This window comes from Chelon labrosus (genome assembly GCF_963514085.1).
Source record: "Chelon labrosus genome assembly, chromosome: 23".
NCBI classification, from domain to species: Eukaryota; Metazoa; Chordata; class Actinopteri; order Mugiliformes; family Mugilidae; genus Chelon; species Chelon labrosus.
Genome location: NC_140356.1, coordinates 5925712 through 5946596, shown reverse-complemented (window position 1 = coordinate 5946596; position 20885 = coordinate 5925712). Strand labels below are relative to the sequence as shown.

The window sequence follows — 20885 nt, the reverse complement described above, 5'->3', positions numbered from 1 at the left end:
GTGCAGAAGTGCAGCCCTTTATGCTCAATGAAAACCTTCTAAATGTAGGACTGAGACAGCTGACATACTGCTGCAGTGGGAATGAATGCTGATCAGCACCTCAAGTCATTCACTTGACAATTTTTGGAGCTTCCATTAGGAGGAAACAGCTTCATATACTGATCAGGCATAACATTATGACCACTGACAGGAGAAGCAAATAACATTGACCATCATGTGAAAATACAATGTTCTGCTTCCAACCTGTTGAAACTGGCATGAATCTGGATGTTACTTAGACATGTAGCACCTACCTAGACCAAAGCAATGACACTCCTTAATGGCAAGGTCATCCCCAGCAGGATGTAGCCTGACACACACACAGAAACGGTTTAACTCAAAAAACATGAAAAACAGCACAAAGTGTTGCCTCCAAATTCAGTAAGATCCCAAACTGATCAAGTATCTGTGGGATGATTCACGGGGGCCCCTCCCCTTCACCCACAGGCCACAAAGACCCCCACTAACAACATTCTGTTGCCAGACACCACAGGACACCCTCAGAAGGCCCATGTCCATTCTCTGATGAGTCACAACTGTTTTGGAGACACAAGGGAGACCTACACAATATTAGGCAGGCGGTCATAATGTTATGCCTGATCGGTGTATGCTGTGTTTAATTGCTACATTCAGAAATTCTGCATTCGTATGCAGAAACTGTCTGAAAGGACTTGTGTGGAAGCCTGACACATGTACATAGACAAGTATTGTGATTAATGTAACTCTGTCAGTCAAATGGAATCAATTACTGTATTTCATAAATTTTATAAACCATAGATGATTAATGTTCTGCAAACACAACAAAGGATGATTCGATTGCAGTCAACCAACTGCCAGGTAGTCTACTTTAAACACTGTGTCCCAGTCTGCCTTGAAGAGCTCTTACTGTTTTAAAGCTATTGTTTTAAAGGCAATAAGTAGCCTAACCTGACACACTGATTTCATTTAGCTGCAATTTGAAAAACACTGAATTAAAATAATTAAAAACTAGTCGGTATTATTTTTGCAAACACCCTCACTTTGAATTTATGTAGCCTATTTTCTGCAGCCATAAAGTACGGCTAATTTATGTGAAGAAAATTGATAAAATTATTTTATTAATGCTTACAATGGTCTTTTGTGGATATTTTGAAGATAAAAAACAGGACTGGCGTGAAAACTGTCATACAGTGTCTGATCTTCACTGTCAATGATGTCTGAAGTTATTTAATAGAATAGAGAAAATAAGTTCCCAGAACTGACACCAGATGTCACCTTTGCTTTACACTTGTCTGAACACGCAGAAAGAATAGAAAGGATAGTTGTATAATGTTTGGAGGGGTCAGCGGACATGCACTTTCCTTATTCAGTATTTGATTAGAAATGTCATGAATTTTTCTGCAGATGTTAAAAGGATCGCATATTTGTCCTGCAGATCACTGTGTAAGTAGAGACAAAAGAGACAAACAGAACTGATTCGCTAACTGAATGGAGGTGAAAATATCCTTGTCACGGCTTTTTGTTCCTCTCGAGATGGATACCATGTAAACTGCTGGAGGCTGATTTATCGAGCACTTGCCAGCTGTCATTGAGTCTTTCTTGGTCTTGACTGATCAAAATGTTTTGAGACTTGATTTTGTATCATTATCAGCATGTTTTATTGACTAAAACTGTGTGGACTTAAAGAACATGATAGATGACCGTCAAATGGGGCTAAGTGAAAACAGTAATGTTGTTTAATCATCATATATCAGAAACATTTAGAATGTCTGCTAGGTTTTAGTTTCGCTCAGCGCGCTCCCTCCTCCCACTTTCAGCATTTCTCTCGAGTCTCGCTGCGATTTAACGCGCGGCTCTAGAGACGCAGTGTCAGAGATCAGAGCGCTATGCAGAGCTTCAGTGTATGAGGGTATCCAGCCAGAGCTGGCACCGTTGCTGGAAAATGATCCTGCTGCTCGGTCTGCTTTGTATTCTCTGGGGAGAACAGGGTCGGTGTCTGGAGGAGGATGGAGGAGGTTTCGCCTTCGATGGAGACATCCGCCACTTCGCAGTGGCCACCAACACGGTTTATATCGCTACAGAGGAGAAGCTGTACCAGCTGAGCCACGACCTGACTCTGATCCACAGTCTGACCCAGAGAGGAATCTTGAAGCCCGGTAAAGAGCCGGGTCTTGATCAGTTTGACCGGGTCTCTGAGACGGCTGACTGGAACGCAACTTTCAGCGTCAACTTATTATTACCATTTGTTAAGAATGACGCTCAGATCATCTGCGGTGTGACCGACAATCAGTGTGGTTACTGCGAGGTTCTGGGCCTGAGGAACATCTCTAACCTTCTGTACAGAGAACACGTCCAGGTGGGACCACTGAGACGCAACAGCTCGTTCGTCGGTATTCTGGTGGATGTTAAGAAGAATCCAACTCAGACACAGACTTATATTCTGACCGCGATGCAGCCTGAAAACGGCAAGTGCTCCTCTGATGCTCAGACCATCAACCTTCAGGGTGCGGATCACAAAGACCAGGCAGCTATATTTTCTCTACCTGATGGATCACACACACCTGCGATCAAAAGTAAAGGCGATGCGGAGTTTGTGGACGGATTTCAGATCAACTCGACCATCTATCTGCTCTCCAACGTAAGAAATGACGCTAAAAGTAACAAAGTCCGTCTCATTTGGCTTGAAGGCAAAACAAGTAAAACCCAAACTCTCAAGTCTCTGCGGGGGGCGACTCTCAGAGTCTCTGATGGTGAAGACAGCAGACTTCTGGCCTCCTCGGTCATCCCAGGTGGACAGACGGTGCTTTGGAGCGGAGTGTTCATTGTGGACGGAGAACAAAGCAACACTGAGCTGGTGGTGTTTGACATCAGTCTTGATCTCAGCTTAGAGAAAGATAAGGATCCAGACTTCTACTATGTGGATAGTCCCAACCCGAAGCAGGTAAATAATGTTTTAATGGTGATTAGATGTTTTGTCTAGGTTTCACAGCATCTTCTCTGGTCATTCGTGCAAGATAAATGTTCATCATTTCATTGTGTGGTTCCTTGTCAAACGACGAATTTTTCCCTCTCCTTCAGCCCAGGTTCTTTATACCTCTTGAAAAGGTTAGTCTGACTATGAATAGACCACCCAACAACTTCTCTCCAATTGACAATTTATTTAGCACGCAGAGAATTGGTACAGAATCAGCGCTGAGACTTCAGCTTAACCACCTATAGGTAGAAAAGGAGAAGCCCCCAACTATGTGTGCACAGAAGTTTTATTCTATCTGGGCTCCACCCGAGGACAATAGGAGGAGCACGGCCTTTCATGTATCAGTAGTTTGCAACGTGTGACCTGCTCTAACTGGTTTCTACAAGGTGAAATATTTGAGTGTGGTGCATCATATCTCGTGAGCAAGGATGCAGCAAACAACCCTGTATCTGGTATGATAGAAGAAGAACACTTTTTTCTGTTTTTGCCCTCACATAACTCTTCAATATCCAACAAATCCCCCTGTTGGCATGCCTTAAGGGCTGTCTGCGTTTGTAACTTTTATATTACATCCAGCCATAGTAAAGGCGGAACGACTATCGGGCTTACCACTGCCAAACAGGCCAGTGTAGGCCAGGACCCAAAGGTCAACATTTTATTCTTCCTCTGTTTCTTCGCCTATATCTCTTAGGTGCTCTCTGATTTCTCTAAGGTTTCTTTCTGTGGATGACTCTCCTCTTCTACAGTGTGCTTCATGCCAGTATCTACTCACCTTAGTCTGCTCTTCATCCAGCCAGACTCTCACACCATGCGTGGTCGACGACACTACCTTAAACGGGCCTGTCCACCTTGGCTCATTCCACGTTCTGTGGAACACTTTTCTGTAGATCCACTCTCCCTCTCTCCTTTATCTCCTCTTCTGTGCCTCACTGAGACAATTTCTCGCCTGTGAGTGACCTTCTTCCTCTCTGTTCTTTTTAAATTGTCCACATTCCTTCTCTATTGCCTGTATTAGTTTAACACATTCTAGTCTCTGTTTAACTAATAAACACTAACTTTTTTCATCTCGGTAACCATTAACACTTACAAAAACCTTTCTTCATCTCCCTTCCCCTACGTACTTTTTCCATCGATAACACTTGTTACAGTCCATCATTCAGCTATGAGCAAGACATCACATTAGCCTGAGCAGCTGATGGAGTTACACATCTAGCACGTACAATCTGTTCCTGTTCCAAAACACTCTTATCTCATGTCCTCTCCTTCCTTTCTTCCTGCTCTCTTGTTACCATTCCCTCCAGAGCCTGCTCTCTCAATGCCTGTTCTTCCATTGCCTGTTTACTTTCCCTCTCCGTCTCGTCTGTTCTGTTCTACGTCCATGCTGCCTCTCTTCCTTTTACCTCCCCATACTGTGACCCTGCCTCCCCCTCGCTGGTTGTGACAGTTAACTTGGCCATTCCCTCTTTTAGTTCACTTAACATGTTCTTTATTGCTGTCAGTGTGGTGTATGAAGGTTGTGCAGGGTATAATGACTCACCAGTTGTTGCTGTGGTTATCTCACTTACATCGGGCTTGTTCTTTTCTTTTACTTCCGTCTGGACCGCTTGCACTGGAGCGCTGGTGTGGCTAGAAAAGCAGTTGCTAAAATGCAAGCATGTAAGTTTCACATGATCTTCAATCTTTTCTTTTTCTTTCTTTTCCTTCGATAACCTTCCTGCTTTTTTATTTTCAATTGTCAGTTTGTTTACTTTATTTTGGAGGGTCGCCGCATAATATTTCACACATAACAGTAAAAACACAAAATACTAAAATACTTTTACCATTTCCGTGACTTCTTTTTATCCTTCCCTATTCTTTCCCTACTGTTCACTTTATCTACTTTATCCACAGAGGGGCGCTTTTACACCCAGACACCCAGGCAAATTAAGCCTAAGTATTTAGACGAGGGACCTTTAAACCCACCTCGTGGCTACAGAGTAGAGCTTTTACAATCAAACTTCCAGACTCTTGGGAGTCTAAACATTTGACCGAGGGACCTTTAAACCCCCTCTGTCTACAGACTTTCAGAGCTGTCTCTTTTTCACCTTCCCCAACCGAGGGAACTATAACCCGAACTCTCTCTGAAGCTGTCTCTTTTATGCTTGGATGCTCAAGTGAGGGAACTATAACCTGAACTCCTAGGCTGGGGCTCCCTTTCGGGCTTCTTCTTGGTCGCTGATCAGACCCCTCCGGCCTGAATTTACTTTTATTTAGTTGCGGCCGCTAGCTGTAAGAGACGTTCCTCCAGTGTAACTATTCCTTTCCAGGCAAACCGGACGAGTCCCCAATTTGTCGAAGGAGGAATTTTCCCCTCTCCTTCAGCCCAGTTTCTTTATACCTATTGGAAAGGTTAGTCTGACTATGAATAGACCACCCGACAACTTCTCTAACTGACAGTTTATTTAGCACGCAGAGAATTGGTACAGAGTCAGCGCTGAGACTTCAGCTTAACCACCTATAGGTAGAAAAGGAGAAGCCCCTGAAATGAAACAGCAGAATTCTGTCTTCAGGTGTCTACTGTATAAATACAGTTCAAATCCAAACCTGATTCTCTATGTGTCTCTGTTTCTGAGGCTAAGACCCTTAAACCAACAGCAGTACTCTTCAGGCAGCCCTACATGACCTCTGTGCTGGCAGTGAGGAAGAAGACATGGATGGTTTTCTTCATTGGCACAGGAGATGGACAGCTCATTAAGGTGTGTATAAAGAGTGGTGTGCATCTGTGACTGGAAAGAGGAAAAAATACTTTTAATCAATAATTTATTAAAAGGAGGGATATATATCAAGGGCTGTGAACTAATACAGTATCTTTAGAGTATATTAAGTCACAATGCAGTGGAAAGTTTTTTTTTCCACTAGCTAGCTGACAGTGTCATGTTTAAAGAAAGTATATTGTCATTTGAAATAGTAATTGTCATCTGAATAACCTAATCATCTGGCAGTATTTCTTAAAGACTGTCAAATCAGACTGAACTGTGTACACCATGATATAATATTCTATCTGCTGCTACTTTCAGCTATATAATCGTTCTGGAGGAACATTGGGTACAGTTGATACCACAAACAAAGAGGGGATCCATTTGAAGTTATAAATTGAAGCAACTCGAAGACTTCTGATAAATTTCAATCACACATGCCATGAGGTTGCAAATGCTCATGTTGGAATATTAGAGCGCATGTTGTTTTACCATAACAGTTGACAGGGAGGAAATCCAGCAGGGACTAGACTGTGAGTGGTTGCGAGAAGATTACAACCCTACATACTTTGATGGTAGGGGTATTACTCTGTCTTTGTTGATTCAGTGTCCAAGGAGGTAGATGGTGGGGAGCCCAAAACTGGCACTTGGCTGTATTAGTTCAAGCTGTCTAAGATGTTCAAACATACAGTAGATCAGAGGTAGGATAATTGTTCTGCATCATCCAGCAGGTATAAGAAACAAACATGAACAATGCAGAGTTTTGCTATGGGCACACTCTTTAAAAATCTTTTCAGCTTGTTGTATCACACGCCTGTTCCTTTCATGAGATCACATCTGATGTGAAACTCAATGTGGTTGAAGAAGCACGCAAAAGGCGTGGGTGGTGACAAGAAACTGACCTAAATGCAGACACTCAGAGGGTAGAATTAAAGACAATGTAAAATATTAGTCAGCTGATTAATATACTTCTGGAGTCTATACTTGCCTGAATCAATGCTTCACATCCTGCATACTGGTAAGTGTTGAAGTAACACAGTGGAAGTGACATGAAGCAGAAACACAAACTAATGCTTTCATCACACTTCATTATTTCTGTGCTTGTCTGAGCTCTGTGTTATGAGTGTAAAAGGTTTTCCTCTGCAACCTTAATGGTGGCGGTCATTAACTAGTGGCTAGACCTTAGTGCTGTCACAGGCATAGCAAAAGATGTTGCTTTCCTTCTACCTTTTGACCACAGTAGTTTACTGAGGCTGAAAATATGCAGTGAGTCTCTCAGAAACATAACTACATTGTGGTTGTCAGCTTGCTGTGGACAGGAACTATCACCCTGCTTGTCCCACGGTGCTCTACTGGGCTAATGACGACCGCCAAGTGTTTCCCAAAATACAACTGGATCAAGTGGATCAGAAACATGTCTACGTGGCATTTAGAAACCAGGTACTGCTGTTACTCACTCACTATTATTTTAGTGTCACATGTACCTTTGCTGTATTTTGAAGTGTCTCTAAATGTCTGCTTTTTTTCCCAGATGAAGCGTGTACCTGTATCAAACTGCAGCACGTACACAAATGTACAGGAGTGTTGGTCTGCACAGGATCCATACTGTGTCTGGTGTGGCTCTAAACAAAGGTCAGAGAAACAACATCTGCATCTGACATCTTCAAAAAACCCATCATGAACTTGGTTATAAGAGATTTCTCTTTTCCCAGATGCACATTTGAAGACGACTGCAAAGATTCTGACTGGTTGTCCATTCCTGATGATTTCCAAGAGAAAATAGTTTCTCACAAAGTTGTAAAGAACCCCAGTGGAGAGGTACAGGTTATACACTAACACTATACAACTGTAACTATCAGTTACTTGTCACTCATCTCTCTTCCTTTCTCAGATCACACTAAAGATCGGGACCCACCTGACTGTGAACTGGGAGGAGTCGAACTTTGCCTGTCAAATCTCTGCATCATCTGGAGAACTTTGTACACAAAATAGTCCTCCTCTGTTCCCACAATGCACCTGCAGCCTATCCCATGGCTCAATTCCTGCTGACGGTCAGTAGCTTTAGATAAATAATCCAGTTAACTTAAAATCTCACAATCAGAGAGGAGTTATAGATGTTATGTTGTCATAAATCAGGCCTGTTCATTAATTTGCAACATGTCCCATCATAGCCACATACAACCAAAAATATCAATGAGAGAGACGACTCTGACAGAAGAAATATTCTACCAGTTAACACATCTGTGTTGTCATGTGGTAGAGGTCAAGACTCTGAAGTTCATCATATTATTTTCTCTAACAGGCCTGGATGTCATTGTAAAGATCAGACTTGGGAAGACGTACCTTTCAGAGCGACTGAAGCTAACCAACTGCTCTGACATCAGTGGACCTCCATCTTCTGACTTGTAAGTCCATTCTTACTTTCTAGAAATCAAAGACACATGCTGAGGATAACCTATATATATATATCATGTAAATAATGAAAGATAGAACTGAAAAAGCTGAGGTGCAAAATCAGTTACCTTCTTCTTGACAAAAGCTTGAAAAGCTTCATCTGATGACCATGGTTGGCAGAGACTGTGTTTTGTCATCACAAAAGATATTTGATTGTAAACTATATTATTATATACTAATGTAATATTAAGTAGTTTTGATCCATATATTAGTATGTGTTTTATGTGTTTGTTTGTTCTTCAGGTGTCAGCAGTGTATCCAGGCTGGCTGTGGATGGAACGAAAACAGCTGTTCCTGGTCTATTCAAGGAGTGGAGAATGTAATAGTGACTATTTTTAAGCCTTCTTGAGGTGTCGTGAGCCTAACTTAACGAAACATTGGTGAAGGGAGGTGCCCACTTGAAAACCCCAATGACATGCTGCATACTGCTGTTGTTTAGGCCAGGTTCCTGATGTCTTCATATTGTTTGGTAGCTATGGTTGGCTGCTGAGCGGGCCATACAAGCCAGCAGCGTTAGGTTAGCTTATGTTTCACAATGTTTGAATTATCCTCTGTTGCTCTGTGGGCCTGCAAGCCAGCAGCATTTACTTAGTTTATTTAGATTTTAGGTTAAGCTAGCCAGTAGCATTTGGTTAGCTTATATTTCACAAGGTTTGAGTTAGCGTCTGCTGCTCAGCGGGCCATACAAGCCAGCAGCATTTACTTAGTTTATTTAGATTGTAGGTTAAGCGTCATATCATATGACTGTAGGTTTGTTAGGATTTCTCAGCTGGACAGGGCCTCTAAATGTGTTTTGCCTGGGATTTTGGCACAAGGGATTGTTACATCTACTCCTGTGTATTAATGAATGTTCTTATCTGATGTTTCAAAGGTCTGCATCAATCCAATATTATTAAAGTCATTTTGATACATTTGTTAAACTGAACACTTGAAGCCCTGCTCTGAAATTAATAATATTTAGTTTAGACACTTGAGCTGCTAACTTCACTTGTCCTATATGTTATTGGTTCTCAGTGCTTTGCTAAGCTAGCTGCTCATTAAACCAAGATTGTCTTATTTACTAGTTCTGCACGCATCAAACAGATGCAAAATACAAGCTTCATGTTGTATTATGTTCTACTTATATGGCTTAATTTACCTCATGCTTGTTAAACATGAAATATCTCAGTCTCTAGTTATGCAGACACTAAACAAGCAAAAAAGACATATGAATCTAGTTTTTGAGCTAATCTAACATCAACCACAATAAAACCTAAAACACCTCTAATAGTACCTTTACAGGGACTGTAAACCTTCTGAATCTATTTACCCACTTCCTCCTGCAGGATAGTGTTTGCAAAAAGATGGAGCCTGGGATGAACTTTTCTGTGAGTCTGAACCTCAACTGTTCCTCTGACAAATCACCTACATTCAGTAAATGTCATAACAGTAGGGTAATGTTTGAAAGGTGATTTTTGTGTGTGTTTTTTTTCTGTTAGAAGCCAGAAATTTCCTCCATCACTCCCAGTGTTGTGTCTTTCTACGGTAGAAACCATGCATTGTTGTCAGGTCAGAACCTCATTAATGTGACCAGAGTGAGGATCCAGACAGACCTAGACTGTACTCCACAAGAGTGAGTCACTTTACAGACAACACTAGAAGACCTACACTAGAAAAACACTTATACTGTGAACTGACATATTCTACAGTGTCATGTTTTCTGTACATTATTGTTATTGTGATGATGGTGAGTCTTGATCTGTTTCTCTTTCAGATCTCCTGTATGGAACAAGACTGCTGTGAGTCTGACGTTCCACATTCCCAGCACAGATAAGAAAGGTGTTGTCAAGGCATGTGTTCTACTGCCAGATGGCAGTTGCCATGGCAACACTAAAATCACCTATCGATCAACGCCATCCTGCACCAACATTGCACCGAGCTGCACCTGGGCCAGGTAGGTTTGACTTACTGATATTTTTACATAACAAAGCATATTATCCTAACACAGGATTCAGGTGAAGAATTTTAAAAGCTACGGTGTTGGAGAAAAGGTTTAGATAAACTAAATCCGTGGTTAATGTCAAGTTTTGGTGACCAACTTCAAGAGTTTGTTGACATTGTTAGGAAAGCATGAGAGGAACAGTTACAGGTTGAGGGTCATGTGTTGGGGAAAGAGAGTCATTTCTCAGAAGCATTTTCTTTCACTATCAGATCACTTCCCTTTTAGTAGCAGGAAATAAAGTCATTTTGTCTCCTCTGTTTGTGCACACAGCTTTAAAAAACATGGTAGTTCACAGTTATATAAATATGTGGTTAATTATGATCACGTAGGCTTTGGTTCGGCACCATTATATATGAAGAGACCAACATTATTGTGACTGGCTGTTTGTCTTGAAGAGGAACAGAGCTTTTTCTCCAATTTAGAATTGTAATTTGTCGCCATCGTCCATGAAGTCAACCTTTCATCTAAGGCCATTAAGAAGTGTCACTACAGTTTCCATTATGGTGGTTTATCAATCAGATACACTATTAAATCTTACAACTATGAACAAGTCATGTTTCTGAAATCAGTTCTTATGAGAACCAAGAGCTGGTCAGCAGTCTGTTTGTATTTGCCTTGCTTTATGCATAGCCTAATATTTGTTTGTCTCTTAGTCCACCATTCACTTTGGACCGTCTCTCAAAAACTGAGCTGTACATATACAATCACTGTGATATTAGGGTATCCCTGTAAGGAAAACCTTTTCTCTGAGATCAAGTTTATATTCAGCTCAATTTCCTCTGATTGGCTGCTGTTCCATGTTCTGCAGTGGGAAGAGGAACGTCACACTTACAGGGTCCCACCTGGAGTTTGTGGAAGGAATCACACACAGCCACGACCAGCTGGAAGTCCAACCTCCCAGACATAGCAGCAGTCAGGTAGTCTCTAGAAACACAATGTCCCATTATATAGTTATCTTACAATGATTATGTTGTGTTACATCATATCTTACCACGTTACTGTCCATTGTCACTTTATATCTCACCAAGTCAAATTACATTACATTAGAATATGCTATGTCACATATGCCACTCCTACCTGAATGAACAATTCTCCAACCTGCCTATGATTCCTCTTACATTTTCAAACTGTTATGTAACATCATCAGTTTGTATCATAAGATTCCACATGTACGCTTTAGTCAGATATGTGTATCTATGACAGATGTATGTTTATCTTGCTGTTCTCTTCTCTTCTCTCTTTGCTGTTCTCTTCTCTCTTTCTTCTGTCTGTACCCGGCTGGCCTTAGGCAGATGGGTCCCTCCATATGAGCTGGGTTCTGCTCGAGGTTTCTTCCTGTTAAAAGGGAGTTTTTCCTTGCCACCGTTGCCTTCAGGCTTGCTCTGGGGGTTTCAGGCCGGGTTTTTGTAAAGCGTCTTGAGACGATTTGTATTGTTATTGACGCTATATAAATAAAATTGAATTGAATTGAATTGAATCATCTCAAGTAATCTTCTTGCATTATGTCACATAACTTAAGTACGTTACATCCCAGTTGTCATGCAGAAACATCTGTGTCCATGTGCCATCATGGTATTTCAGGTCCTTTTTTATTCTGTGTATATTCCCTACAGGGCCTCTCCTATGAGACACCTACAGCTTTAAACCCTCAGACGATTTCTGTCAGCACTGTGTATTTGAAAGTAGCCAATCAATCCTTGGCCTGCTCCACAACTATAACCTACTATCCAGACCCTGTGTTCACCACCTTCACATCGATTAGGACAGGGGATGGGGTTCGCATCACAATACAGGTACAACATATATTTTTCGTTATACATGCAAAATTACGTGACATCAGTTCATGATTGGTCAGCATTTGTTTCTGTGGTCATTTCAGAAAAAGGCAGACAAACTGGAGATGACAGCAGCAGAGTTGTCAGTGTGGGGTGTTAGTGATGAAAATAAATACCCTTGTATCATGGAAGGCAGAGAAACCAACAACCAGACTGACTTTTTCATCTGTGAGATACAAACCACAAACAACATTAAACTTCAGCACATAGAGGTAAAACTTTCCTCTGAACTGGAAAATACTGAGTCAAACTTGAGGCAGTTTAGTTTTAATGCAATGACTTTCAAATAGAGACATTTACCTAAAACCTTTGATGAACACAGTAAATAGATTTTTGACTGACTGATCTTTTGTGACATTCCACTGTGAAATTCCTTTTCAATAGAAGTGCCATTATTGTTTTCTAGATAAAGTATGGTGGCCAGACAGTGAAGCTCGATCCTCCACATTCAGATCATCAGGTTGTTCTGATAGTGTGTTTGTTGCTGATACCCTGTGTCATAGGTGGTAAGTGATTTTGATCCATCAACGGTTCATGTCAAAGTCTCAACTTGTACATTGCATTGTGTTTAATGATTGCTTTCTGCTATTTTCATTAGAGATATTGGGGAATAAATACTAAGATATTTTTCTGTTCCACTTAATAGAGGAAATTCTATTTTTTCTGCTGAGTTTGAATCAGTAACTCTTTATCTTTCAGTGTTGGTGTTTATCTATTACTGGAAAAAGAGACACTCCGCTGAGATGAGCACGCTCTGACCATGGATGTCTAGTTCTCCAGCCATTCTCACAGAGAACACGTTCACCTGCTGGCTACAAATACGTATTAAAAAGCTTCCTGCTTTCTTTATTTTCAATCAGTATTTGTACATTCTTCTTCCTGTCTCTGTTGATTTGTAACTTTGTGATGCAGATGAGACTTGAGGCAGCCACTGCTAGCAGCCAAGAGTAATCCCACACAATCCATTTATCGTTATGTATTATATATTTATCATACAGACCTCAGAGTAGCAGTAATCCTCCCCTCTTCTAAATCCCAACCAGAAAGCAAATAAGCATATTTCCCAAAATCAGGAACTGTTCCATTAAAGCATCAGGCCATTGGAGCTTTTTGACATTTACTCTTTTGATACAGGCTATAGAAGTAGTATATACAAAGTCATTGTATTTGAGGTGGAATGTTAATATTAAGAGACCATTCAAAGTACTTATTACTTATGTTGTACTTATTATAGGTTTTGACTTATTTTTTTTTATATATAATTTTTATACCAGTGTTTACTTCTATATACTTTTTAATGACCATATTGAAATAAATGCTTGTCCTATTACTACCTTGTAATTATTTAATACTTTATGGGTAATTAGAAAAGTACTGACAGTGTAATTCATTTCTTGGTTTTCCTTAAATACATATACTTTTTATTCTATCTCTTGTGTATAAAACCTTTATGTTGGGATTTGCAGCCAGCTGACCAGTTTGTCCTCCCATGCCATGGGGCAGAAGTGCAGCCCTTTATGCTCAATAAAAACCTTCTAAATGTAGGACTGAGACAGCTGACATGCTGCTGCAGCGGGAACGAATGCTGATCAAGACAAACTCCGGACTCAACAGGTAATAGCACTATAGTATCATAACAAAATATTGGTGAAATGAACAAGTTTCGCGGCAGATAATGCGTTATTTAGAGGCTGTGTTTCGGTGCCCCAGTCACTCCCACTATATGGACGCAGATCTAAATATCGGCCGAATGACTCCAAATGACACCAAAGTTATATGGGCGAGTAAACGAGCGTATTTTATGCCAGAAATAAGGTTCAGTTTGTAAAAAAACGGTAGTTCCCCTTTGTGTTTACCCTTTGACCCTGGGAACGCATGTACACATGGGCAGTGTGTCATTGTTAGGATGTCGCAGATGGCGGACACTGAGTTGTTCTGAACGTGAACTGAATAAAGTCGCTCGAGATATACAAACGTTTATTGTTTATTGCGTCTAACACTGGTAGCAGAGGATGGCTGGTAGTTACAAAGTCTGACAAGAAGTTTGACGATACCAGACCGTATGAAGGTTGGAAAAATGAAATCAACATCTTAACGCGAGTTACACAACTTGACAAAAAGAAACAGGCACTCGTGTCGCTTTGGGGCTCGAATGAAGAGGCCGGGAAATAGCCATGGAAATACCCACAGAAGACTTGGACAATGATAACGGTATGGATACGTTGTTAGCGAAACTGGACTGGAGTGTTCCTGAAGGAGGAAAAAGACCGCACATATGAAGCGTATTCCCATTTTGATGGCATTACAAAAGACAGCTCTGAATGTCTGACTACAGTATATCATTGACTTTGAGCTGCGATATAACCGGATGAAAAAGTACAATATGACACTACCTTACGCTGTGTTAGTATTTAAGCTCTTGGACACGGCTTGTCTGGACATGAAAAGCAGGCAACTTGCACTGACGGCATGCACGGAGTTAAAGACATGAAATCGGCTCTTAATAGGAAAAACGCCAGGCACATCAAACAAGTGTACAAGTGAACCAACAGGACGTGGCGGTCTTTACAGAGCAAAGACAGCAAGGACGAGGAAAACGCAACACAACGTTACAGACTGGACCTTGACCGGGTACCAATCCACTGGATAAATTCGGTAAGAGATCAAGATGCGCCATCTGTCAGAGCACGTTTTATTGGGCTAATGACTGTCCTCATAAGAGGAGTGAACAAGTAAAATTAACTGAAGATGAAAATATTGAGGAATGTAACATTACACTGTTAACAAAAGCCCCATGTCTGACTCAGAAATCCTCCTGGCTGAATCTCTGGGGTCAGCTATTATTGACACTGCTTGTACTCCTGTATGTGGAGAGAAATGGCTGGAAAACTGTGTGAAAGACCTCAGCCCAGACCAAGTGAACCAAGTTCATATCCCACCGCTTTCGGACATGGAAAATGACCGAGCTGTGATGTTCAGACAACCTGTGCCTCTTGAATTCACTAGCTCTGGCCACTACTGTGTAGACATCAGAGACAAAGATACTAAAAATAGTCAGATTGAAGATGAAGTCCTTACAGTGACAGAAAACATGTCCACTGATGAGAAACATAAAGTTCTCCTGAAGCTTCACAAACAGTTTGGCCATGCTTCCACAGACCGTCTACAGAGGCTCATTCACAGCGCAGGAAATAAGGACAAAGAATGGATTACTATTTTGCAACAAACAGTACATGACTGTGACATATGCAAGAGGTACAGCAAGACGAAGCCAAAGCCTGCTGCAGGTTTGCCCTTGGCCTCTGAGTATAATGAAACGGTAGCAGTGGACCTGCATGAAGTGGAACCAGGCGTATGGTACCTCCATATTATCGATCATTTCACGCGTTTCAGCGCTGGAAACATTGTAAAAACAAAGAAATCCTGTGAAATCATCAACTCCTTCATTCATACATGGCTAAGTGTTCTATACTGACATATTGCTATTATTGCAGCATTAAGATGTGAGCAGAACATTGTTCAAATTTGACATAACTGTATTCACTTACTGTTGTTTTATTAACGATACTCACATATTAATATGGTGAAGCTTAATGCACTGAGTAAAAGGAAGCTGCAGAAGTATGAAGTGCATAAATGTAAAGAATGCAGCTACAAGACACACAGACAGTTATTAGCGTTGTACTTCTCTGGGAGCCAAACATGCTCTTTATCTTGATATGTGCATGTTAGTTTAGAGTTGCTGTGACTTGCTTTGGAGGACGTTCAGGCTTTGTAATCTTATCTAGCCTTCAGTCCCTCTCAGCGCTGATTTCAAGTCCAGTGCATCAACAGCGGTATCAAGCCAATCTGTGTGATTGTTGCCCAGGATCCCAACACATAACCTTCTGCCAGGGGTCTTTTAGTCTCCGGTTTGGACCCAAGAGAGGAAGGTGAAGGGAGATGAACAGCAAAGTGAGATGAAACTGCATATCAATGAGGATTAAACCCACTCCTCGGATTGTATTCCAGTTGATATTATGAATCTGTTCAAAAAAAAAAAAAAAGATTTATCCATCATCACAAATGTTACAATGCTGTTTACTTTATAAAAGAGAAATGCCATTCCGCGTATGTGGAGTGTGACATCTATCAACACAAAGCCTGATGAGATTAATTTGATCTCAATCCAGAAACACTTGTATATTTTGGAAATATTACTCGTTGCCATGGGAGAGAAGCTCGCCTCAGAGTAAGCTCGGAGTATGTCATGACCTTCCTCAAAGGTTTCTCCCTCCTAGTAAAATATCAGGGCTCCTGGCCTGACCACAGCTTTGATCATCTCCACACCTCAGTATTGCAGTCTCCTGAAGAGACGCGCCACACATGGAAACACCAGAGGAAAGACTCACCAGTGGTTGCAGCAATGATCCCTCTGTGACGAAGCGCTGATCGGATGAAGAGGAACGGTGGAGAACAAAAATATAAAAAGTTGGTGGTTCCGCTGATCAAAAAAAATGATGCGTTTGACCTTCTCGGGCGCGGACGCGGCTCGCCTCTGGATGGAGGGATGAGATGTGCGCAGCGGGATGTCCAGCCGGGAGGATGAATTGATGGGTCCTGTCCGGGCAGACCGAGCTGCAGCTCTGACTCTGATGAATGAATCCTTTAAACAGACGGTCAGTGGAAATATACGGAGCGGAGCTGCTGGAGTTCCCGACACTCTGCTGCCTCTGACCGGGCTGCGGCTGCATGCCGGTGCATGTGAGCAGTGAGGGGCTACACCGACCTCTAGTGGCAAGAAATGAGAACGCAGGCTGTGGCCTAATTAAAGAGAGATTTCTCAAATTGTAGGTAAATAGCAGGTAAACAACAGACCCTAGTCATGCGAGTTTCAGGTGGACAACACCCACAGATGTTCACATTTAAACCCCAGCTCCCTACCAGTCATTTAGAGCTAAAGAAGCTACTTGGATGAGTGGTGAAACGTCTTGAAGAAACTCTACCAAGTTGCCTTTGTTTCAGCTTGGTTTTTGTCTTATAAAGTGGAATTCCATCCTCATAAATATCACCTGAATAAAGATTTACAAAGCGAAGATATATTACATAAAAGAAGATTTAATAAAAAGATTTCTAGTAAACGTTCCATAATGATTTGATTCAATAGAGCTCAACTACTGACAAGAGAGAAATAACCCAATAGAAATGTTTCCTGCTGGCCCAAGTCAGCTTGGTAATGATGTTATCATGTGGTTCTTTGCAAAATGTAACTTAGTGACTTGTTTTATGGTCGCGGATCAGTGGAACAGTCATTGGTTAAGCAATTCCAGAGCTGCCAACTCTCACGCTTTCACCGTGTGACACACGGTTTTGCCTGTTTTCTCACGCACTCACGCCACACATCCAATTTCTCACGCAAAAAAAAACAAAAACATCTTGGTCCGAGACTCTTCCGTTCCTTTTCAAACTCCACGACGGTAGATGGCGCTGATGAGCGCCCCTGAACCTTTGCGCTGCGCTACACCTGCAGTGCACCCCTTTACTATCTATGCCTGCACCCCGAAGTACACAGAAGAAGAGATACAGAGACTGCCAAGACAGCAGGAGAAACCAGAAACTACTTTGAGAAGTCTGATAAAGAAGAGAATCTGAGCTGAGACTAGGCCAGTATAACCATGCACACAGATCATAGACAAGGACTTTACCCAGCTTCTGATCTGCATCTGATACTGATTATGCCTCATTTTAGCTATTTTTGTGATGCATTCATCTGTTTTATTGCTTGAAAAAGTTGTACTGTTTAAGCACTTTATTTGTTGCTCTTTATTTGTCTCTGATGGACCATGTGGTGGGAGACTTTGAATGAAGAATAATGTCCCTCCCGAACTAATCTTGTGTCGTTTTTGGCTGAACATAAATCATTAAGTGCTCTTAAGAATACAATTATTCACAACATAGGTTAGGTTTTAGTTAAGAATTAGTTTAATACCATTTTAATCAAAATATCAATCAACCTACCTAGGTCAAATCTTAAACACTGATCTATGAATAAGGCTTTATTGTCATTTAGGCACACCGATAGTTTTCTGGTTGAATGTTCAGCTCAAGTCTACAGACTAAGAAGTCATGATGCCGAACATGAATCAGAATAAATTCAGGTATTGCACATCTTTAGCAGACCGCCCAAAAATGCACTAGAATGCTGGAAACCACATCTACTTAATCTAAAATCTCCTGGGGGTGGACCTTCAGCTATGTCTGCTTCACAGAATGTAACCAATATTGTCCATCTTCAGTGGGCTGCCCCTATCAACAGCTTTGGACCTCCCCACCAACCACCAGAATGCAGGGTAGCTACAACATGGGTACAACATCAAATTAATTCCAATTATCTTATATCTGAGCCACCAATTTGTGTGACTGCGTGCACGGCATAATTTTGGTCACCCACGACAAAATCTCACTCCAAGGTTTTTTGAAAAGTTGGCAGGTATGCAATTCCACGAAAAAATCGGGTTTCTCTGACAGCTCTCCATCTAAATGTTGTACTGGTGCATGGCTTTAGCACTGAATTGCATTTACCTGTTAAATGTGTATTTGCATATCACTGATGAATACCACTATACATCAGCAAAGCCATGAGTGTACTGTAAACACTAGAATGGACTGAATGACTGGGGTAGAGGAGGCATTGAAATTTGAAATATAGTAAGGATAAAGGAGTTACAAAAGAGACTGACACCCACAGACATCTCTGGATTTCATTGGAAGGAGAAGAATAAAGTAGAAAGAAGAGGAAAAGAGAACAGCAGGTCCTTTAAGTCCTACAAGTTGTGATGTGTGGCCTTCCTGGATTTGACTTGTTGTTTGGCTTATCTCACAGTCGCTCGAACGGATTGAAATCTGGGGAATTTGGAGGGAAAATCAAAACGTTGAACTCGTTGTTGTGCTCCTCAAGCCAGTCCTGATCTATTTATGCTTTGTGGCAGGGAGCATTGTTCTGCTGAAGGAGGCCACAGCTATCAGGGTCTACCGTGTCCATGAAAGTGTGTACGTGGTCTGCAACGTGGCAGGAGCCAAGGTCACCCAGCAGAACATTACCCAAAGCATCACACTGCCTCCACTGGCCTTCTTCCTATAGTACATCCTGTTGCCATGTGTTCCCCAGCTGTGGACTGGGTTCAGCATGGGCACCCTGACTCACCATGAAATACAATGAGGCACTGACCAACAACAGCAACTGACTGAGGCAACTAGCTGACTTCAGTGCCCTCTGTGCTACAGGTGATTCGCAGGAAGAGTCACCCTCTGCTTCCTCAATCACAGTCAATACATGTGTGTAAATGGTGACTCCATTGTAATGCTGAATCAATATTGCACATACAAAGTACTGGAACCCATTGGTCTCAAAACAAACAGAACAAACTGTGACGCACGGTGTGTTCCGGCACCTTTCTATCAGAGCCAGCATGATAAGAGCTCGTGCTGTTGGATCAGATCACACGGGGCAGCCTTCACTCTCCACGTGCATCAGTGAGCCTTGGCTGACCCATGACCTTGTTGCAGTTTTGGAGACGCTCTGACCCAGTCGTCTATCCAGTCAAAATATCAATATATCCCTCCCAGTGTCATGGTAAGTACAGTCAGTGTTATTCACTTCACCTGTCACTAATCATAATGTTATGGCTGATTGGTGTGCAACGTGACGTGAAATAAAAACTGTCAGACCTCAACTTCCACCACAGCGGAAGGAAGTAAAGCATCTTCTCATATATTCTTCCCGGCATAAGTTTCTTTTTTTCACAGATGCACGGTACAGTCGGTTTGTAGAAGTTGCATGCTGGCCTTTAAAATGAATGAGCTGGGTTCATCATCTGTAAAGGAGCCGTACATGAATGCTGCACATGGGCTGTTTGTTCTATAGGGAGGTATGGATGACGCACCACAGAAGGGGGAGGACAATTTGTCCTCATCGCTCTCAACATCGTCCAGTTGCTAAGCCTAGTGTGCACAATGTCTGACTGAATACACAAACAAATGCAAAGATAAAGAGACTACTTAACAATAAAAAATAATTTTATATGATGTTGGAGTGGTAGTATCACTGAATTTGTCAGTCTGTCTAAGCCATCCTTCCTCACTATAACGGGCACCTCACTGAACAGGGTTTTTGAGGCACGACTGAGATTTCATTCAGATAAAGAGTCAGAGCTGGCAGCACAACCCTGAGGTATCCACAGAAGTACTGACATTGCTTCCAGCATCATTTTCTAAAAACGAAATAAACGACACACTATATGTATGTTCAGTATGTGCTTTTTTAATCACTTCGTTTATAGACGACTAGTGGCATTGTGACTCTTCTTCCCACAGGGGCCTTTGATTCTCACCACAGTCACTCTCATGCAGTTACAGAAAATGCGAGAGCTCTGAGAATATATCTGACCACATACCACACACACTCACAGCTGGTATACTGCTGAATAAGATCTGCAAAAAAAGATTAATCAATCATTTGTGCATATCCTTCCTATTATTAAAGCACTGATTTTGTTTTTCTTCAATCATCCTTTTGTAGAAAGACTTGTGTTCTTGGGCTCATTGTCTTGCTGCATGACGCAGTTCTCTGAAGATGCTTTCTTTTAGAATTGGATGGTATAATTCAGAATCCATTTGTCCATCAATGGTGGCAAGCCGTCAAAACAAGACGCAGCAAAACAGGCCCAAAAAAGACCTGCACTGAGTAACAGACTTAGAGGGAGATGAGGGGCCAGTTTGATTTCAGATGGGGAGCAGAGATGAGGGCATCTATCAAACAGCAGACCTCTACAGTAGACTACTATGTATTTAAAATGACACCACAAAACGCTGCCAAATAAACCACAAAGGAATTTGTTCATTCTACTGTT

At 41.6% G+C, this 20885-nt stretch overlaps 1 protein-coding gene across 1 annotated transcript; it reads left to right on the top strand.

The window, feature by feature from the left end:
- Positions 1–1292: 1292 nt before the first annotated feature.
- LOC311508872 (uncharacterized protein) lies at positions 1293–2998 on the top strand (the record flags this gene model as incomplete). The annotated part of the gene is made up of 1 exon (XM_084573861.1): positions 1293–2998. The coding sequence occupies exon 1, from the start codon at positions 1922–1924 to the stop codon at positions 2996–2998; it is 1077 nt and encodes a 358-aa protein (XP_084429987.1). The 5' UTR covers positions 1293–1921.
- Positions 2999–20885: the final 17887 nt, after the last annotated feature.